The 22,103-nt window shown below is 44.9% G+C and overlaps 1 protein-coding gene across 1 annotated transcript in view; it reads right to left on the reverse strand.

The window, feature by feature from the left end:
* Positions 1-22,103, reverse strand: part of BTBD16 (BTB domain containing 16) — a 60,983-nt gene that overhangs the window by 20,989 nt on the left and 17,891 nt on the right. Inside the window, exons 7-9 of the mRNA XM_037804974.1 lie at positions 18,583-18,652; positions 17,205-17,335; positions 11,247-11,366 (exon numbers count right to left, since the gene is read on the reverse strand). Of these exons, the coding sequence (XP_037660902.1) occupies positions 11,247-11,366; positions 17,205-17,335; positions 18,583-18,652 (321 nt within the window). The remainder of the gene's footprint in view (positions 1-11,246; positions 11,367-17,204; positions 17,336-18,582; positions 18,653-22,103) is intronic.

The following is a 22,103-nucleotide window of genomic DNA, read 5'->3' on the forward strand; positions in this document are numbered from 1 at the left end:
TACTATGCTGGCTGTGGGTTTTTCATATATGCTCTTTATCATGTTGAGGAAGTTTCCTTCAATTCCTACCTTTTGAAGTGTTTTTATCAAAAAGGGATGTTGGATTTTGTCAAATGCTTTTTCAGCATCTATTGAGATGATCAATTGATTTTTCCCTTTCGAGTTTTTAATGTGTTGTAATACATTGATTGTTTTTCTGATGTTGAACCATCCTTGCATGCCTGGAATGAACCCCACTTGGTCATGGTGTATGATTTTTTTAATGTGTCTTTGGATTCGATTTGCAAGTATTTTGTTGAGGATTTTTGCATCTATATTCATTAGGGAGATTGGCCGGTAGTTTTCCTTTTTTGTAGCATCTTTGCCTGGTTTTGGTATTAGATTGATGTTAGCTTCATAAAATGAGTTAGGTAGTGTTCCATTTTTTTCAATGTTTTGAAAGAGTTTGAGTAAGATTGGTGTCAGTTCTTTCTGGAAAGTTTGGTAGAATTCCCCTGTGAAGCCATCTGGCCCTGGGCATTTATTTGTGGGAAGATTTTTGATGACTGATTGGATCTCTTTGCTTGTGATGGGTTGGTTGAGGTCTTCTATTTCTTCTCTGGTCAGTCTAGGTTGTTCATATGTTTCCAGGAAATTGTCCATTTCTTCTACATTATCCAGTTTGTTGCCATACAGTTGTTCATAATATCCTCTTATAATTTTTTTAATTTCTTCAGGATCTGCAGTTATGTCACCTTTTTCATTCATTATTTTGTTTATATGGGTCTTCTCTCTTTTTGATTTTGTCAGTCTAGCTAGGGGCTTGTCAATCTTGTTGATCTTCTCAAAGAACCAACTTTTGGTGATATTTATCCTTTCTATTGTTTTTTTGTTCTCTATGTCATTTATTTCTGCTTTAATCCTTGTTATTTCTTTTCTTCTACTTGGTTTAGGATTGGTTTGCTGTTCATTTTCTAGCTTCTTCAGTTGATCCATTAGTTCTTTGATTTTGGCTCTTTCTTCCTTTTTAATATATGCGTTTAGTGCTATAAATTTCCCCCTTAGCACTGCTTTTGCTGCATCCCATAGGTTTTGGTATGTTGTGTTCTCATTTTCATTCGTCTCTATATATTTAGAAATTTCTCTTGCTATTTCTTCTTTAACCCACTGATTGTTTAGGAGTGTGTTGTTTAACCTCCAGGTATTTGTGAATTTTCTAAGTCTCTGATGGTTATTGACTTCTAATTGTATTCCATTGTGGTCAGAGAATGTGCTTTGAATGATTTCAATCTTTTTAAATTTATTGAGGCTTGTTTTATGTCCCAGCATATGATCTATTCTGGAGAAAGTTCCGTGAGCACTAGAAAAGTATGTGTATCCTGGTGATTTGGGATGTAATGTCCTGTAGATGTCTGTTAAATCTAATTCATTTATCAGATTGTTTAGGTTTTCAATTTCCTTATTGGTCTTCTGTCTGGTTGATCTATCTATAGGAGAGAGTGATGTGTTGAAGTCTCCCACAATTATTGTGGAAACATCAATTGCTTCCTTTAGTTTTGCCAATGTTTCTCTCATGTATTTTGTGGCACCTTGATTGGGTGCATAGACATTTACAATTGTTATTTCTTCTTGCTGAATTGCCCCTTTTATTAGTATGTAGTGGCCTTCTTTGTCTCTCAAAACATCCCTGCATTTGAAGTCTATTTTATCTGAGATTAATATTGCTACACCTGCTTTCTTTTGGCTGTAGCTTGCATGAAATATTTTTTTCCATCCTTTCACTTTCAATTTCTTTGTGTCCCTGTGTCTAAGATGAGTCTCTTGTATGCAACATATTGATGGTTCATTTTTTTTGATCCATTCTGCGAATCTATATCTTTTAATTGGGGAGTTTAATCCATTTACATTCAACGTTAAAACCGTGAAGGCATTTCTTGAATCGGCCATCTTATCCTTTGGATTATGTTTGCCATATTTTTCCCTCTCTCTATTAATATCCTTTATTGTACCCATACCGAATCTCTTTAGTACTGAACCTTTCTCCAAGTCTCTCTGTCCTGTCTTTGTTTCTCTGTCTGTAGGGCTCCCTTTAGTATCTCCAGTAGGGCAGGTCTCTTGTTAGCAAATTCTCTCAGCATTTGTTTGTCTGTGAAAAATTTAAGCTCTCCCTCAAATTTGAAGGAGAGCTTTGCTGGATAAAGTATTCTTGGCTGGAAATTCCTCTCTCTCAGAATTTTAAATATATCGTGCCATTGCCTTCTCGCCTCCATGGTGGCTGCTGAGTAGTCACTACTTAGTCTTATGCTGTTTCCTTTGTATGTGGTGAATTGCTTTTCTCTTGCTGCTTTCAGAACTTGCTCCTTCTCTTCTATGTTTGACAGTGTGATCAGTATATGTCTCGGAGTGGGTTTTTTTTGGATTTATTCTATTTGGAGTTCGCTGAGCATTTATGATTTGTGTATTTATGTTGTTTAGAAGATTTGGGAAGTTTTCCCCAACAATTTCTTTGAATACTCTTCCTAGACCTTTACCCTTTTCTTCCCCTTCTGGGACACCAATGAGTCTTATATTCGGACGCTTCATATTATCTATCATATCCCTGAGGTCCATTTCGAGTTTTTCAATTTTTTTCCCCATTCTTTCTTTTATGCTTTCATTTTCCATTCTGTCATCTTCCAGGTCACTGATTCGTTGTTCAACTTCCTCTAGTCTTGTACTATGAGTGTCCAGAATCTTTTTAATTTGGTCAACAGTTTCTTTAATTTCCATAAGATCATCCATTTTTTTATTTAGTCTTGCAATGTCTTCTTTATGCTCTTCTAGGGTCTTCTTGATTTCCTTCATATCCCGTACTAGGGTCTCATTGTTCATCTTTAGTTCTTTGAGTAGCTGCTCTAGGTGTGTCTCTTCTGGTCTTTTGATTTGGGTGCTTGGGCTTGGGTTATCCATATCGTCTGGTTTTTTCATATGCTTTATAATTTTCTGTTGTTTTTGGCCTCGTGGCATTTGCTGTCCTTGATAGGGTTCTTTTAGGGTTTGTAGACCAGTTGAAGTCCTTATCTCTAATTTATCAGATCTACAGCTTCGTGGAGTACACTTTCTCTAACTAACCAGCAGGTGGCGTCCACGAGCCACCTGTTCTCCACAAGCCAGATCTCCCCTGGTTAGCCTTTTTGGTGAGTGGGGGAGTGAGTCTTGTGGGGCCCAATTGGTGTCCCAAGCTTGCGTGTGTAGTTGGTGTTGCCTGCCCTGTATGTGGGGCGTGTTTCTGGGCAGTCGGGGAGGGGGGGTGGCCCTAACAATCAAATCTCCCTGATGATCCTAGAGTTTTAAAGCTACTGCAATAGTCTAATCCTTCAGTTCAGTCCTGCCACAGTTTGTCTCTGCCACTGACCTACAAGTCTTTGGTATTGGCGTATGGCTCCTGAGACTTGCAAGTGGGCCCCTCTTCCAGGCTGTGCACCCCGGGTCCTCTGTTGAGGGTTGACTGTGCTATGTCACAGGTGAGTGCCGTCCCCCCAGGGCAGTTCTGGGCTGCTGGGCTGTGTTGGGAGGCTCCCAGTCTGCTCAAATGATGGCTGAATGGGGCTCTGTTAATTCACACTGCTCCCCCTTCCCAGCTCTGGGACATTCAGCTGAGGTTGCAGGGAAGGCTAATGTCCACGCCCAGTTTTGTGGTGTGTGCCTGTTATTTGAAGCACTTCCGTCACACTGGGTTGTCTGGGGCAGCTCTGGGCTATGGGGCTGGCGATGGGCAGGAGTGTTTCCTGTCCACCAGGATGGTGGCTGTGAGCGGACACCCCCCTTTTCTTGGGAAGTTGTGTTGTTTAGTGAATTTTCTCAGCCACTGGATTATTGCCTTTTGTCTCAGAGCTCTCTTATTTCTGCTCTTGACTTGACGTGCCCAAATTTCAATTCTTTGAAGCTTTCTGTATTGAGCTTCTTAGAGTAATTGTTTTAGAAAAAGCAAAAAGGATTTAAAAAAAAAAAAAAAAAACGGCCCTCCTCAGAGATCTAATGGGTTATTGAAATGCTAATAGACAAAGCAACCAGGGCCATTAAGGAAAGGTGCCCTGGGCAGAGAGATCAGCCTTGCTTCGGGATTTGCATATGCGCCTCAAGGCCTGATCTCCGCCCTTCCCCTTTCTGTGTTCACCAGAACTCCAAAAATCCTCTGCTTTTACTTTGGAGCTTCTCGTGTTGTTTTCCTTCTATGCCCGTCTCCTCTCTGCTGGGCTGGCTGCTCTCAGAGTCTCTGGTGTCTGGCCTCAGTCTATCTATGGTTGGAGTTTGAATCAGTAGAATGAGTTTCCGATGAGAGCAGCCACTGCAATTCTCCCTTCTCCTTCCTGGAGCTGACAGCCCCTCCTCCCCCGGGACTGAGCCTGGCAGGGAGGGGCGCGGGTCCCCTGGCCGCAAAAACTTACAGATTTCGGTGATCTCCGCAGTTCCACGTTTTCATGAGTGTTGTATGAAGTATGCCCAAAGACAGATTGCTCTGTGGTGTCCAGTCCACGCAGTTCCTGGCTTTTTACCTACTTTCCTGGAGGAGTAACTAAAACATACAGCTCACCAGTCTGCCATCTTGCCCCGCCTCCCCAGTAGAATCTTAAAAACCATTTGACCAAATTCAAAATTCACTCATGACCCAAAACTCTCAGATGGGAAGTTTTGCAGTTTGATAAAGAGAATCTACACAAAACTAAAGGAATCATAATAAATAGATCGGTGAAATATTGAAAGCTTTTCCCTTGAGAACAGGATCAGGAAAAAGATCCTCGTTATCATCACTTCTACTGAACATGGTACTGGAACAGTGTATCCAGTGTGTGCTGGTTAAGTTCATGTGTGAACTTGGCTAGGTTATTGTGTCCCGTTGTTTGACCAAGCAAGCACTGGCTTGTGAGGGTATTTCTGTATTTAAATCATCAGTAAGTTGATTGCATCTATGGCTGATTACATCTACAATCAATTAAGGAGATGCCCTCAACAAGGAGAAAAGTTTTATCCACTCAATTGAAGGCCTTAGAGGGTGACCCAATGATTTCGGCGGTCAGAAGGAAGAATCTCCATCTCTACTTCAGCCAGCCAGCTTCTCCTGGGGAATTCATTGAAACTTTCATCTGGATTCCCAGCTTGCAGCCTACAGAATTTGGATTTGCCCATCTCCACAGTCACATGAGACAATACTTGTAATAAGTCTCTCTCTCTCTCTGTATGTATATATATATATATATATATATATACCTCCTATCCGTTCTGTTTCCCTGGAGAACCCTAACTAATACAATACCCTATGACACAGTAATTCTACTCCTAGGTTTATTCCCAATGGAAACACATAATTATGTGTACCAAAAGACACGTGCAAGATAGTGTACAGCAGCACTGTTCCTGAAAGTCAAAAACTGGGACCAGCCTAAATGTCCATCAGCATCAGAACAGCCAAAGGAATCGTGGTATAATCATATAATGAAATACTCTATAAGAACAAACAAACTAATGTTTCATGGAACCACATAGATGGATTTTTACAGATAAACTATTGAGTGAAAGAAGCCAGATATATAAAAAAGTATATACCACGTAATTCTACTTATTTCAAGTTCAAAAACAGGCAAGAGGAAAGAGTAGTAACAGAATATTATTTAACAGTGTATGGTTTGCCTTTGGGCCTGGGAGGTATGACAGAGACGGGGTCCTTCGGGGGAGCGGGCCCTGCTCTATTTCTTGGTCTGGGTGCTGGTTTCCTAGGTGGGTTGACTTGGTGGAAATTCATTGACCTATTCACTTAAGGTTTGTGCACTTTCCTGTAGGTATTTCATACTTGGATAAAAATTGTACTTAAAAAAAGTTAAACATTTGCCTGCCCTTGGCCCTTCTCTGACTGTTGAGTTTTCAGAACTTGCCTCAACTTCTTAGACGGCTAAGTGAGATGAAATGATGGCCTTCCTTCCATGGATGAAGGCAACAGCCTGCTTACATTTTTGTTTTTCTTACCAGGTCATGCTAAATTGAATTCTGGAAAATTTAGGTGTTTCTGTAAAATAATCATTGCCAGGAAAACAGGCAGTGGGGAAGAGGGAGGGGTGTGGGGGGGGGGGAGGGAGGGGTGAGTTCCTTCCTAAACCCACGTACTTAGACAACAATGCAAATGAGCTTGAAGGTGTCGTTAAACATCTGGCCAGGTAGAAAAACTGCACCTTCACTTTCCATCCATGTCCCTGGCAGCAGTACATGTTCAATAAATATTTGTTGAATGAATAAAAGGTGGAAAAAAAATCAGCGAATAAAAGAAAATGGAAGTGTATAAAAAGCTTGGGCGTATGTTTGTATTTGCAGGTACAGTTGGCGCTGGAGGAGGCAAACACTCAAGAACGTTCACTTGCATTTCTTTCAGACAGTCGAGAAAAGGCATATCTGATTCACTGTATGCAATGAATGCTCTAAATCCTCATTTTCTGATGCTGGCCTAGCCAAGGCTGTACCCAGGGTCCCAGCCCAGCCCAATTCCTAGTAAGGCTGCAAGCCCTTAGTGTTCAAAATTCACGGGCTATTCTAAGTAATGCCACATTATAAAAGTAAATTCTAATTTGGAGGTCCCCATAATGTGATGGCATCAAAATGTCCATTCTGGCTGCTGCACCCCCATCCTGGGAGATAGCTTGCAAATCACTGTCATTAAAGTTATAGCATCAATATATGCATCTTTAAAATAATCGGACCAAATAGTCAACTTCCTCCTTTCTTATTCCCAAGCCTGTTTACTGTCTCACCATGGGTCTGCTCCTCTGTCCATCTTTAAATGGTCCTGGCATGTCCCTGCCAGTGGCCACTGAAACGGCCTTGATTGATGGTTACATTTGGTCTCATTGAGCTTTGTGGCTCAACTTCCTGGGTGACCCAGTTCTGGCCCAGGCTGACTGTGACTCCCCACAGGTCCCTCCTCCAGGCCTGGGAGCCAGAGATGCCTTCTCACAAGCCTTCGGGCCACCAGTCCCCAGGCCAGCAGCTCCAAGGCCCTGTGTCATCACTGCCAGCCCTGGGGATTCTCAGGAAGGGAAGGCAAACACAGGCTTGGGTGCCACCATGCCCCGCTCCCATGTCCAAGACGCACAGCACTAACCACCTGAGGCATTTATTGTGGATTGGATCCTGTCCCCACAAAAGACATGTTTGAGTCCTAAACCCCGGCCCATGAATGAGACCTGATTTGGAAATCACATCTTTGAAGACATGATTAGTTAAGATGAGGTCATACCAGATTAGGATGGGCCTTGATCCAATATGACAGGTATCCTTACAAGAAGAGGGACACGCAGACACAGAGACAGACAGACCCAGGAGAGAGGGCCCGTTGGAAGACGTGGGCAGAGATTGGAGTGCTGTATCTCCAAGTCAAGGAAGACCAAGGATCACCAGGAAACACTGGAAGCTGGAAGAGGCAAGGAAGGATTCTCCTCCACAGATTTCCTGTACTTGCCCACACCTTTGATTTCAGACGTCTGGTCTCCAGACGGTGAGCCAGCACATTTCTGTTGTTTTAAGCCACTGTTTGTGGAACTTTGTAACAGCAGCACCGGAAGCTACGATGGCCTTCTTTCTCAACAGGCCTAGAGATAGCCTTAAACCCACCTCATAGAAGGCCACCAAACAAGCATTACCAATCAATAAAAATGGAAATTCATCTGCAGTTCTTACCACTTCAAGTTACTATAGGCATGGCATTCTCCAACTTTTGCATCAGTACATTAATACCCATTTCTCTGTGGGAGACTGAGCTACCATAAAAGTGTTTGATGGCTCTTTCTGCCATCTCAGAGCTGTGGAGGGCTGCTGGGAACAGGACTTCTAAGACAGCAAAATTGTCTGGAAGGTTGTGGTCCGAGGCCATTTTTTGCTGGCTGTTAGCAGGGTCTCCGGAACCAGAGGGAGCACACAGCTCTTCTTAAAACTGAAGGCATTTATGCCTGAGATAAAACTGACTTCTATTTGGGCAAGAGATGTGCTGATGTGTACAAAGCAAAAACCAACACAGCAACTCCTGGCCACAAACCTAGCAAAGCCAGAGCGATCTGGGGAAAGGTAACTCATGCCCATGGAAACAAATTCCAAAGCAGCCTGCCTGCTGAGGCCATTGGACACTGAATCTGTGTGATGCTGAATGCCTCAAACTTATTGAAAAGTAAATAAATAAAATTATGGATTTGTTTTAAAAAAAGTATTTGATGGAATCTCATCTTCAATAAGCTTCTCATATCCATCGAGGTGCCAGGCAATTTGGGGGTAAGATAAAGGAGTGTAAACCCTTCCATTAAGCTGCTTATAATGTACCTGGGGAAGCAGGATATAAATGAATCAGAGGTTCATAAAACTATGCTATAAAAATATGTGCAGTTATCTATGGGGCCTAATTTGGTAGAAAGCAGGGCAGTCATCTATCCTACAGAAGGATGGCCCATGGCCATCATAAATGGGGACGATCCTCTAGTAAAGGCAGCCCGAGAAGGCAGGGGTCCCCAGGATATTTGCCAAGAAGGGTCCAAGACCTCCCCTTACCACTATCAATTGCAGACAACATACCTCATGAGCATGGCTAGGTGAGCATTCTTTTTAAAAGAGAGAACTGCTTGGAAACCATTTTAAATGTGTTATCAATAATGTCAGCCTAGAACTTGCTCTGAAGCAAAAGTGGTGTCATGTCCTACAACCAGATGCATTGGGCAAAGTAAACCCATAAAAGAAATGCGTTAAAGAGCCTGGGTTTGATGGACAGGCACCCAGCACAGGGCCCTGCAGACAGCAGGGTGCTCAGTAAGTATTTGTCAAATGAAAGGATGGGAAATACTGAAACAAAGACAGAGTGTTTTTTCTTTCCACTTAGCCTGGGTTAGTGAGAGGGGCTATGGCAGTTTTGGTGTTCTCTGAGCCCCTGGACGATGGGAGCACTTTTCTTCAGAAAGGCAGGCTGCTCTGGTCAGCGCTCACCTGCCCTCAGGTGAGGAAGGATGTGGAGATGGGGGCCTTAGTCAGGGAAGGCATCTCTGAGATAGGGCTGAGTGCGAGCATCATAGTCCGTGCTTTCCCATCTCTTCTCCCAGTCCAAGGTAAAACTCTTTGGAAAGAGGGGAGGGGGCAAAGAGAGGAAAGAGGGAGCAGGAGGGGAAGGGATACAGGCCAGATGCATGAGCTAGCAAGAGTCACTTCTGCATTGCAGCCGGAGGACAGGGGGCCCTGTTAGAAGATATTGTCACGGTAGCTTGAAGTCAGGGCAGTGAGATGATTTAGAAACAAGCAAGTGCTTTCTAGCAGGGAAAAGCAGGTAGATTCAGGTGGCCTGGGGAAATGCCATGTGGAGGGTGAGGTTTGGGGGTCAAAGTTGAATCTATGCAGATTCAAGAGGGAAGGGAAAGGCGTAATGGTGAGAAATGGCCGCCTTTGAGCCCCCAGCTCAGGGGGGCTATGGATGGCCGCTGCAGCTCCACTCAATGCAGGAGGCCACGCACTTTAACTCTCTCATTCCTACTTGCTTCTTTCAAGTTAAGACGCAGTCCCAATGAATCACCCACATTCTAGCTCATTTCCTATCTCTGGTACTGAGATGTTTTCAATGTCAGCATTAACCTGGAGCCAAATAGCAATTTCTCCTGGTGTGTGTGACTCATTGGAAAAAGTGTCTCATGGGCTATTAAAAGAGAGAGAAAGGAGGTGGGGGAGGGGGGAGAAATTCAAAACATTTGGGGTCACAGCAAATTATATAGAAACCAAGCAAAGTACATATAATTCCAGCACTGAATACTGCCTTCCCCAAATAACAAGACAAGAAAAAAATGGGTCTTTAGTTAACATGGTACCCAGCTCTTCCAGAAATGGATTAAATGCTTCAAACAATGCACGTGAACCCTGGCTTAAATAGAGGTCAACCTGCTGATAAATAATATGTTGAAATTGGGAAAGTTTATCTGCTAAACTCACATGTGCAGAAAGAATGGAGCTTCTTCACTTTCTTCAACAATCCCTAACATTCTCAGAAGCCCCCATTCCTGCCGATCTGGGAACAAAGATATAAACCTGAGAGTGAAGGTAAAATGCCACCAGTTACTTCCTATCTAGGCCAGATCCTTTGAGGGCCCACTGGGCCTGCAGTTGGCCATAGGGTCACCACAGTCCACAGCCAGCTTGGGTGATGAAAGTGTATTTTGCAGTTTTTAAAGAGGCTAGGAGGCATAAAATGAAGTCCATAAATGCTCACTTCCACCTTTCCCTCCCTCCCACACTGCCTTAGCAGACATTGATAATTGGAGCGTTATTGATTGAACAGAAGGAAAACACTCATGAGTAGAGGCAGACATGGGGAGGAGGAGATGAACTGTATGGCAATTTATCTTGGTCAATAACAACAATGATGAACCTAAAGTCAACCTCAGAATCTTTCTTAACACTGTGCCCAGGGAGCTAGTACCAAACTAACTAACAAAAGTGGGCACAAGAGAAGAATCCTGTCTGACATTCTAGGAATGGGCTTTGGCAGATCTAGGTACAAATCAGGCTCATCCCTTACCACCTATGTGATCTCTGGCAAGGTAGTTCATCTCTACCTCAGTTTCCTCATCTGTAAAATGGGAATAATAAAACCAGCTCCTCAGTATTATGCACATTCAATGAGATAATATGTGGAAAATGTTCATTAGTTACTGTACTGAGTAAGCATGTTTAACTGGGGTCCATTATTATTAATGTAATTGTTATTTTTCACTTAAATGTTGAGATAAGTTTTGGAATTTATAAATTTAGGGAGTATTAGAAACTGGATAAATTCTATGAAACCTTGGTACATTCAAAGGTTTTCCCCCCATTTGTCCAGAAAACCCAGAATTTTATATTCTATCTAGTGAAATATGAAAGAAAATGACCTGGCCTGACTCAAGTACATTTTAAGCATTAAGTAATTTAAGGTCAGTGTAGTACAGTAATTTTCCTGGATAAAAGGAGTACCTTTTGCATCATGCTTATTCTTGGATCCAGAAAAAGTTTTTGGAAGCGCATGATTATCTCACATTACACCACCCACGTGTTATTTACTTTTCTAAGTAATCTAGTTGTTTAAAGTTATCCCATAATCTTAGCCCCATAAAGACAACTGCATTCTATTCATACTGAATGATGCTATGAAAACTGTATCACTGATGAGTCCCCATCCCACATCATATAATAAGCAAAAAAAAAAACCTACATGTGTTTCATCAATCAACATTAAGTTATATTACCTGCTAAAAAATGTCAGCATAGTTTCATAGGTAGGAAATGTCTGAACTTGGTAGTTTAGTTGCAAGTAGACCCAAAAAAGTATTGTTTTCAGCAGATGAAATTCACTGAAGGTAAACAACCTGGCCAAAAAAAAATTCAGAAAAATTTTAGGAATAGCAAATGCTTAATCCACACCATTTATATGAAAACAAAAAGTTAAAAGTGAATTTAGGAATGAGGCAACATCACCTCTGAACCTGTAGGTAGCTTGGGACCCAGAGAAATTAAAGGACATTGCAGGTCACATTTAGTGGTCATGTTGGGTAAAACCCAAGCTAAACCGTGACTCTAAAGGGCAACGGAAATGTCACCTGCCCACCTCTCACCCTATTTGGGACAGAGTAGAACTGTCTCTTTCCTCTTATCTGGCTTTTAGGTCACCCACACAGGCATGGGCGTTGACCCCGGCCAGATAGGACCAAGTTTGCCACTGGCTGGGCAATGGCGGTCAGGCAGGAGGGGCGGCTCTTCGCAGAGCCCGTGGTGTGATGTCCCCCAAGAACTCAGCTAAGGCTCCGGTGGAGCTGAGGGAGCTCCGTGACCTCCAGTGCAGACCCCATGCTTGAGGTCCTTGAGTGCAGAAAGTTCTTTGAGAATCTTATCAAAGAGCATCAGCAGCAGCTTTGCAGAGCAACTGGGAGCTCCGTGAATCAGAATCAAGGTTTTCCTTTAATTATGAAGTCAATTGTTCAAGTAAAAGCCACTGCCTTTAGGCCAAGGATCAACACCCTAAAGCATTGGTTTCCACAGTGAATAACCACGCAGAGGAAACTCAAACACGTTTGACACATTTTCATTTACCTCAGAAAGGCAGAACTCGCAGAAACAACCAAACCTTCCCTCCAACGGAAGTGAAAGGCTAGTGTGTTTCCTGGAGCCTGCTGTGCAGCCACTGCAAGTGCAATACATGCTGATGTTTTTAGGAGAAAAAAATGCCTTGTTAACAAGACACTGTTGTGCTCTATTTCTTTTTAATGAATATCATATAAATAATAAAAGTCCTCTTTAACAAAGAAAGCAAAAAGGAATAGAGAAAGCTGTGCCTTGTGTGAACAAGAAGGTATGAACAAGGTTGCTCATTGCACACTGTTTGTCATTACAGAAAACAACAAAAAAACAGGGGGGAAAAAAAACAAAAAAAACCCACAAACCCCCAAACAGAACAAAGTAAACAAAAGCCATTAGGAGAGGAATGAAAAAAAATTGTTGTTTATTCATTCAATGGAACCCTGTGCAACTACAAAAATAAAGATGCTAGCTGGATATGTAAAGTATCTACGTGGAGAGAAAACAAAGCATGATGCTAGTGAATGAAACAACTTGCGAATGTTACAATCACATATGAACACTTACGGGAGTTTAAACCTCACAAAATGGTATACCCATCATTTACAGATGCACATGTGTGTAGCAAGAGTCATGTGGACTGGATCCATACCAGTTGATAGCCATGGTTTGGTTGTCTTTGGGGAAGGAGAAAGGGAGGGATGGAGGGAAAGAGGGGGGGAGAATAGGACAGGTAGAAGACAGGTGACTTCAGTTTTAGTGGTAATGTTTTATTTTGTATTAGGACGGGTAACAAATGTTACTATTTATTCACTTTGGGAGGCAGGTACAATTGTGTTTTGTATTATCTTCCTACCTTTGTAAAATTTTTTATGATAAAAATCATCAATATCTTTATTGATCCTGAAAAACAGAAGGCCTTGTGCAGAGCACAGCTGTGGTTTGGCAAAGCTGCAGGCTCTGAGGCCACTCAGACCTGGCTTCAAGCTCCAGCTCTCTTGCTGCCTGGAGGGACCTCAGGGGAGTCCCTTCCTTTCCTGCAATCTCCATTTCCCCAGGTGGAAGCACAGGTGGCCGTGCCCCCGCCTACTGGACACCACACTCTGCAGACTGTGCGCGGTCAGTGCTCAGAAATTGGTGGCCACGGTTATTAGCCAGAGAGGCACAAGCTTCAGGAATTAGCATGTCTGAGATGCATGACCATTGGTGTTCCAGAAGCGATTGGGAACTGGCGTCCCTCCCTGGAGGGAACGCTGTGGGACAGCGCTGTACAGGGCGTCCGGGGTGGTTTTCTTTAGGGGAGTCCTGAGATGGCGAGGCTCCTGGTATGTCAGGACAGGGACCCAGGCAGAACCGGCAACACAGAGGCGTGTGTCCCCTCTGTGCTGGTGGTCCTCCATCCTCCTATGCCTGCAAGGACCTTGGCTTCCAGAAGAGCAGAACTTGGGATGAGGGCTTCATAATGACTGAGAGTTAGAAGAGCAGGATAATATGATGGTGACCTCTAAGAAGAAAATTAGCTAAAAACCAAAGGCCCAGGCAACCAAATTAAAACCAGAAAGCCCAGGAGGTCAGGAAAACCATGTGTATTTTACTCAGGCTGTTTACAAAATAGAGTGCAAAACTCCAGGGAAAAGGAGGTTGAAGGGTCGTTGGAAGGAGAAGGCTGAATGGCCTAGAAGTTGAAGCATCTGCTGAGAAATGGACGTTGTTGCAAAAAGGTCTGGAGACCCAAACACCAGTGGGGGAGATGGGCCTGCAGTCCACGGCCAGGGTGGGGGGCAAAGGACGCTCCATCCCCGACCCTGGGTTTGGCGTTTCCACACACACCATGCTGTTCCTTCTTAGGACAGCCCAGGTCTTCCCATGTTCTTCCCGAGGCTGCGAAGTTCCAGCCTTCACAGTGAATGACGAGGTGGTGCAGCTTCAAGGCCAAGGGCATGGACTTTGCATCAAGATTGACCCAGCAGAAGCCAACCTTGCCTTCCAGTGGGGCACGGGCACGTCTCTTAAATGCCCTTCAGTGATGCCATCTGTGGAAGGGGGTAGTAATTGTACCTACCACACGGGGTTGTGGGGAGTTCCAAGGGAGTATACTAGCTCGGCACACACCAAAGAGTGCTCGTTGAAAGCTAACTCACCAAAGGCTCCTTCCCAATCAGGTGTGGTCCACCGTGCCAGCAGCCCGAAACTCAGCAAATGCACCAAGACCAGGAACCCCAGCCTGGATGAATCTCTAACTATTTCACAGCACACAGCCCCTCCCTTGTTCTCTCTGCAGCCCCCTTCCACTTCTGACCTTAAAGCAGGGTGGCCACTGGGAAGATGGGACAAGGAAAGCTCACCTGGGAGGATGCGAGCTCACCTTAGTCACTTGTGAGCCAGGACAGTCTGTACAGACAGCTCCTGGGCAGGAGCCAGGGGACCAGGACCCAGTTTGCCCATCAGTCATGTCTTCCCAAACGTGTGAGTCTAGACACTGACACGTAATGGCCTTGACCTCTTTTCCTGCCCAGCACATGCTTGGTATGGCTTCCCCTTCACCAACATTCTGGTTGTGGTCAGACTTTTTTTCCCTTTCTCAGTTAAGTGCTACCAGGGTGGAACAGCTCAGTCTTTCCAAGGGAGGGACAGGTCTCAGGGATGCCGTGTTTGTCTTTTCTTCCACAATTGCGTAACCTTTGTTGGAGGGCGGAGCGTGCACATGTGAGGGGAGGCGGGGGTGGGGGGGTGGGGGGAGCAGTGCAGGATGCCAGGAAGCATCCACCACTGCCCTGGGGCTGCTCCTGGGCCCGGGGTTTCTGAGTCTTTACAGACATTGGAAATCCATCCTACCAATCTCATTTCTCTGTGCATGTGAAGGGATTCTGAGCTACTAAGTAAATCTGAGTCAACAGCAGAGTAACTCTTTCTAGATCTAATTTGCACAATCAGAATACTTTCCAACACACAAACACAAGTAAACAGTGATTTTAGAATATCCCACTAAAATTTTTACTGGAATTTAATTTTCACTTTTGAAATTTACCCAAAAGGAGTAGTCTTGGTAACTTAACAATGGGATCAAGAACCTTTTAAAGAAAGTCCCAAAGAGACATGGCAGCTAAATGTAATATGATCCTAGATTGGCTCCTGCACTGGAGGAAAAACAAATCTATAAAAGGACAGTATTGGGTTAATGGCACTAGATTAAACTATTATATCAATGTTAAATGCCTGAAATTGATAACTGCACTGTGGTTTATAAAAGAATATTCTTTTTTTCCTTAGGAAATAAACACGGAAGCAGTTAGGGGTAAAGGAACATAATGATGTATGCAATTTACACTCAAATGGTTAAAAAATATGTATATATATATATATATATATATATATATATATATATAGAAACACTAATGTTAAAGCCAACAGGGCAGAAATTGAACAAAATGGTGAATGAGGGTAAATTATGGTATAAAGATATTCTTTGTATAATTTGTGCAACTTTCCTGTAAGTTTATAATTATTTTCAAATAAAAAACATGTTTTTAAAAACTAATAAAAACAAATAGTTCTTTTGACTTAGTAATTTTACTTCCAGGAATTTGATCTGGGGAAATAATTCAAGATGAAGCTAAATATACATTGAGAGATGTTCACCAAGGTTTTGTTTATAATATTAAAACATTGGAAATAACCTAAGAGGCCAGGCACTCCAAGGACAAAAAGGCCCTGAAGGACGGGCACTTCTGGCGGAAGGAAGAGCCTGCACCCAGGGCCTGGGGTGGGGGGAGAGCTCAGTCTTAGGGAGGCCCTGTGGCTGCTGGGGGCTGGGGGGGGGCACAAGATGAAGGGGCCAGCTCAGCAGAGCCCCTGGACCAGGGCAGGAGTTTTGTATTTTATTCCGATGTGATGAGAAGGAAACGTGCTTTGGCGAAAGATGTGACTGGAAGAGGGTCGAGAGTGGAGGCAAGACCCTGACTTCGGGGTGCCTGCTGTGGTCGGATGAGGGGAGACGTGGGCCAGGCCTAGGGCGGTGCTGGTGCCCATGGACAGAGGCCTGCAGAGAGGGCTCTATCTGGAAATAGAACTGAGCACATTTAGGGGTGAGGTTAGAGTGGGGTCTGGAATGACTCATCATTGTAGCTCCAGTAGCTGCTCGGATGGTCAAGGAGCCCCAGGGGAGGGGGCAGTGAGGGGCAGGGGCCACCAGGAGTTGGTTTGGGGCCTTATGTGTCAGAGAAGTCAAGCAAGCAGCGGAGCCTTTGGACCTAGATCTGTTCAGGAGAGGAGGTGGGGCTAGAGATATAAACTGATTTAGAGTGAGGGTTTTTATTTTCCTTTTTACATGCTTTTTCCTGTTTTCTAAATTACAACACCTTAGCTAACCTCTCAATGTATGTTTAGCTTCATCTTGAATTATTTCCCCAGATTAAATCCCTGGAAGTAAAATTATTTAGACAAAACTTTCCATTTGTTTTTATTAGTTTTTAAAAATGTTTTTTATTTGAAAATAATCACAAACTTACAGAAAAGTTGCACAAATTGTACAAACAATATCTGTATATCATACTTTACCCTCTAAATTGACAATGGGATCAAGAACCTTTTAAAAAGAGTCCCAAAGAGACGTGGCAACTAAATGTAATATCCTAGATTAGATCCTGCACTGGAGGAAAAAAAAATTCTATAAAAGGACAATATTGGGTTAATGGCACTAGATTAAAATATTATATCAATGTTAATGCCTGAAATTGATAACTGCACTGTGCATTTAACATTGATATAATATTTTAATCTAGTGTCATTAACCCAATGTGTATCTGCATTATCAGGCTTTTTAAAAAAATTACTTAGGCAATGAGGCTTTTGGTTTTCTCACCCAGGTGGGTAATGAGACAGCAGGTGCCTGAAGGTGCTTTCCTGGAGGAAGGGGTGCCAAGGAGCCCCCTCCCCAGCCCCACGCCCAGTGGCCCCCTCATTCCAGGCCGGTGAGCCTGGTTGCAGAGCTGTGGGATCAGGGAGACACCACGCACAGCAGGTCCAGTGGGGTGTGGGGCAGCATCCCCTGGGGGCAACTCACGCCCCTAGCCAGGCCCACCCTAGGGGGCAGCTCCCTGGCCCGCTCTCACCTCCCCGGGACCAGCTCTGACCTGGGGGACTTCAGCACCTTGAGGAGCAGCTCCTGCGGGATATTGCGGAGGTAGAGCTGCGTCCCCATCAGAGGCACCAAGTTCATTTCTAGCCACTCCTTGCAGGCGGTGATGAGCTGCTCTTCCTTGTACTGCGGAGGCGAGAAAACCCAAGTGAAAGAGGAATTGACGAGCTCTGGCCCCCTCTGCTGGCGGGAGACACACGCATCTCTCGAGGAGCCTCGGGCTTCCCCACGGCCCCAGCTTTCCTTCAAAATGATTAAAAATAACGAAACCCCTAAGTCACAGCAGGTGGCATTTCGTGAGCACCTGCTATGTTCGATGCTCTGGGCTCAGCGGATTGAAATCAATCCTTAGGACAATTCTCTGGGGTCCGTTTACTATCGTCCCTGCTTTACTGATGATGAAACGGAGGCCAGGGTTCCTGTGCTTTGCCTGGTGCCACACTAGTAATTGGCAGGGCTGGATTCGAAGCCGGCACTCTGACCTCAGGGCTTGCACATGGAAATCTCCGGGCTAAAGCAAGGACGGCTCATGGGCAAGCCCCACGGGACAACTGCTCGGATCCTCTGCGTATTACGGGGCACAAACACTAAAGGCAAGACAAATTAAAGGCCAGGGAACATGGAAAGGGCTCCCGTGGGGCAGCAACTTTGAGAGGCTCTTAATATACCCCACATCCTCGGGGACTTAGGGTCCTTTCTGGGCCAGAGACACTGAGAAAGGCTGACGAAGCAAAGAAGCCTCCAGGAAGTGACTTTCTAAACACCAGTCGAGTAAAGGTGAGGATGGAACTTGTCCCTGACAAAATAGGGTTTAAGACACCCAGATTTGATTACAAGAGCACGGTGACACGCTTATTGCATGGGACCCCGATGTTTCAATAAAGCGGGTATTTTTCCCTCCAGGGTCAGGTGCCGTCTGGGAGCCTGAGGCCTGGGAGTTAGACTCAGCCCTGACAGTCACGATCTGTGCCTTGGGCAGGCTGCCTTCCCCTCAGCCTCGGTTTGCTCCTGTGTATAATGCGAGAGTCGTATTACATCATCCATTCCCAACACTGACACGTGGGTCCAGGGGGGCCCAGGGGTCAGGGTGTCACCTGGCTCCCGGATGAACGTCCTAGCAGGTTGTCTGCTCTTGTGATGAGAAAAGCTGTGCTTTTCTTCCTCCCTAACATTAAGGCCTTCCTACTTTGGGGGTGTTAAAATATCCTTTTAAAAATAAAAGGATGGTCTTTTTTAAAAAGCGTTTTCACTTAGCAAAATAAAACACTGGCACCCTGAAGTCGGTGCCTTTGGGTTGATTTTTGGAGCTAGGCCTGATGGGTGAAATCACAGAGAGTGGGCTCTTGAGAGTGGCTGACAAGGTGTGTGCTTACCTTGCAGCCGGCCAGGTAGAAGTTCTTGATGGTGCTCGGCGTGAGCTTGTTCATCATCAGCAGCACACACCTGCGGAGAGAGCAGACGTTCCTGGAGGCCCCCAGGCTGCGTTCAGAGTGGTGGGTGACCCCGGGGGGCTTCATTCAACTCCAGGCCCGCGGCAGAGGGGTGCACAGAAGGGACACTCGTGTTGGGGACGTGGACGTTTGGCCAGAGGCAAGACAAGCAAGGCCCATTGCAAAGAGCTCTAGACTGAAAGCAAATCCTTCAGGAGTCAAAGTAGCCTCAAATCCATGCTGTCCAAAGGTAAAGCACCTACAGGTGCCTCACTGAGATTTAATTTTAGCCAAGATGGCCACCTGGTTATCCTCCTGCCTGAAGTGATTTATACCCCCTGTATTGTGTTCACTTAACAAAAAAAAAACACGCACCCTTTAAGCTGGTGCCTTCAGACTAATTTTTAGGGCTGGGCCTGTTGGGTGAAATCTTCGTCTGGGGCACTCTTGAGGCACCCCGAGGGGTTAAAGTGGGTCTGAAGTTCTTTTCCTTGAGTGCTCAAGTGGATTCAAAAAGGTAGGCCTCACTGACTTGGCTCACTGACCAGCAAGGATCTATTCATCGAGCATCTACCCAGTGCCAGGCACCCTGGGAGGCCCTTGGTGGGAAAGAACAAGACTGGGAGACTAGCGAATCCTTAGATAGATAATCACGATTACAATTAAGGGTTAAAAAGTTCAAGAACAAGGTGCCACAAGATTTTGCAAAAGGAAGACTCTAACCTCCTGGGAGGAGGACAGAAACATAACGTTTAAAACCTGAAAGACGGCGACAAGGAGCTGGCCAGGCTGGGACTGAGGACTGCATTCCAGGCAGAGGAACAGCATGTGCAAAGGCCCCGAGGCAGGAGGGAGTTGCGATCTGAAGGAACTTCAAGGGTGCTGTGTTTTCAGGGCAATGAGGGAAGGGAGACAAGAAAGGAGGCAGGCTGGGGCGGAAGGGGTGACTCATGGGGTGGATGTGTAACCAAGAGATAAGAATTGCAAATAATTATGATTCTATAGATGCTTCTCTTATTGTCTCGTATATTGTAAAAGGACCAAAGGGAAATGCCTGAGGTTGCTGAACTGTGGCCCAGCTGTGTTGATCTTTGATAATGATTGTGTAACTGTATGGCCTTTATCTTGTGATTCTCAAAGCCTTGTGACTAGACCCACTTGTCCCCCCTTATCCTGTTTTTCAACTTTAGAGTCTTATGATCACTAAAAACAGCCCCTAATGTTTATTAATGAAGGAACTTGAGTCAGCCCAGAACTAATCCATCCCAATTCCTAAACTATGTTGCTAGATGAAGCTGGATCTAACCAAAATTGACCTGCCTGACATGCACAGTAGTTTAAACTTTAACCTATAGGTGTCCTACACTTCATTATAATACTAAAAATCACACCCATCATCATATTAAGGCTGCCATTTTCTTACATGACTAAGCATGTAATCAATCTGTGCATTCTCTATGATTTGATCGTCTCTAACTTCTTCATCTCAAGCATTGTGCTCGTTATCCTAAAACCTGCCCCTCTTTTGATACTATAAAACTATCAGAGTTACTGCAGTTTTGGGAGACAGATTTTTAGGCCAACAGGTCTGATCTCCTGCTTCATGCCTAGCAATAAACTTTCTCTCTCTCTTGTCTCAGGAATTGGTCATTTGAGCATATCAGGCAGAGAACCCCCTCTAGCCCCGCTTTTGATTGCTATCAGATGTGCTAGGTGGAAAGTGGGTCATGGGAGTTTCGACAGCTCAGCTCTCCTAGTCGATAGGAACATGCCTTTAGTAATATTGTCTTAAGGCACGTTTCCTTCATTGAACAGGACACCAAAAATATCTCCTGGGCTTTCATATAGAAGCACAATCTTGAACTCATTAGCATTCAAGGATTATCCAAACTCAGTTGAGATGCACATTGCTCATGGAGAAAGGCCTAAAGGATATCCTGTAACGCTTATATATTTTCTAAAATGTATTTCAATAAGTCAACCCAGCAGAGAGCAGGGGATTTGTGACCACCACCACACCCATGAAGAGCAGCTTTTCCTGAGTTGCGTTTTGGTGATAGGGCTTTGTCCATACCAAGAGAGAACATTAGGAAATCCATTGTTGCATGTTCTCCATGGATATTGTTGGGGACATTGATCATTATGCCATCTGGGAGGTTAGGATGAGCCCCGGACACACAGGTCCTTCCAGAAATGCCATCATGAGCAAAACACACAGAGCCTCTCTCCTCATGGAGCTCACAGTCTCACTGCAAGAGCCAGGTCAGCCACGGTTGAAACCCATCATGCAAAAGGGGCTGTACAGAAGGTTCTGGTCCCACCGCTCTACTGGGTACAGTATCCTTTGGGGCTGGCTTTGCCTGCAGACATGCCTGGGCAGGAGTCACTGGATTTGGAGTAGGGTGTAGGAGGAAGGAAAAGGAAGAACCTGCCAGGAAGCAGCTGCTCTGAAATGCCTGGAGTAAAGAAGCTGTGGTTTTAGGAATTATTGGATGTTCCAAGGCTATGCTGAGCTGAAGATGGGCGAGACACCCAATGAAAGGGATTGAGGATCTCGGGAGAACCCAGACCTTTGTCCCCCATCACCTTCAGGGACAAGGCCAGACTCCCTGGTTGGACCCAGCACCCTGCACCACGTGGCCCCACCTCCGACAGTTCCCACGGCCTTCCCCAGCTCTACTGGTCTGACCGGCTTGAGTGCTCTCTGGCCTTTCTGCCTTGCCTCCAGCTCCCCACTGCCTAGGGGGCCTTTTCAAAAACATCCCCTCTGAGGATGATCCTGGCCAACACAACCTCTCTGCCTCTGAGCTCCCGCATCTCCTGGGTCCCGGGGTCCCTGCTGTGCGGCTTCCCAGGGCGAGCGCCAGGAGGGAATGAGGCACTGGCTCAAGTGGACACTGCAGGAAGTGAATCGAAACCGGTAAGGTGCCCAGGAGAGACCCTGCATCTCCCTCTCCAGAGCAGCAGATTTCCCCTCTCGGCGTGGCTGGGATGTTCATTCCTTCCTTCCTTCATTCAGTTGAAGAGACCGAGGCTGGGGAGGCTAAACCAGCAGGCAGACCATCCCAGCTCTAGCCCCCTCGCTCTGTAGTGAATCGCATCAGGAATTAGGAAATCTAAGATCTAGGAGGTACCACCCCTGTCGCCATGACAAGCCCGAGAGAGAGGACAAAATATTCTAGAGAAGTGAACCCTACTAATGCTTTTCCATTTGGGTCACTTGTCCCTTTCCTAAGTATTAATGGAATGGAAGAATGTTGCAGGATACCAAAAAAAAAAAAAAAAAAAAAAGCGTTCTAAGAAATGATCTTTGTTATCATAAGACCAATCTTACTTGAAAGCAATTATACATAACCCAATCTTTTCCATGTGGGACTCCTCCACCCTTCTCTCCACCCTCCTTTACTCATTTCCTGTCTTGGAGACTCTTGGACAGTAAGCTCCAGAGGCCAAGGATCTGCCAC

The sequence above is a fragment of the Choloepus didactylus genome, chromosome 15 (assembly GCF_015220235.1).
Source record: "Choloepus didactylus isolate mChoDid1 chromosome 15, mChoDid1.pri, whole genome shotgun sequence".
Lineage (NCBI taxonomy): Eukaryota > Metazoa > Chordata > Mammalia > Pilosa > Megalonychidae > Choloepus > Choloepus didactylus.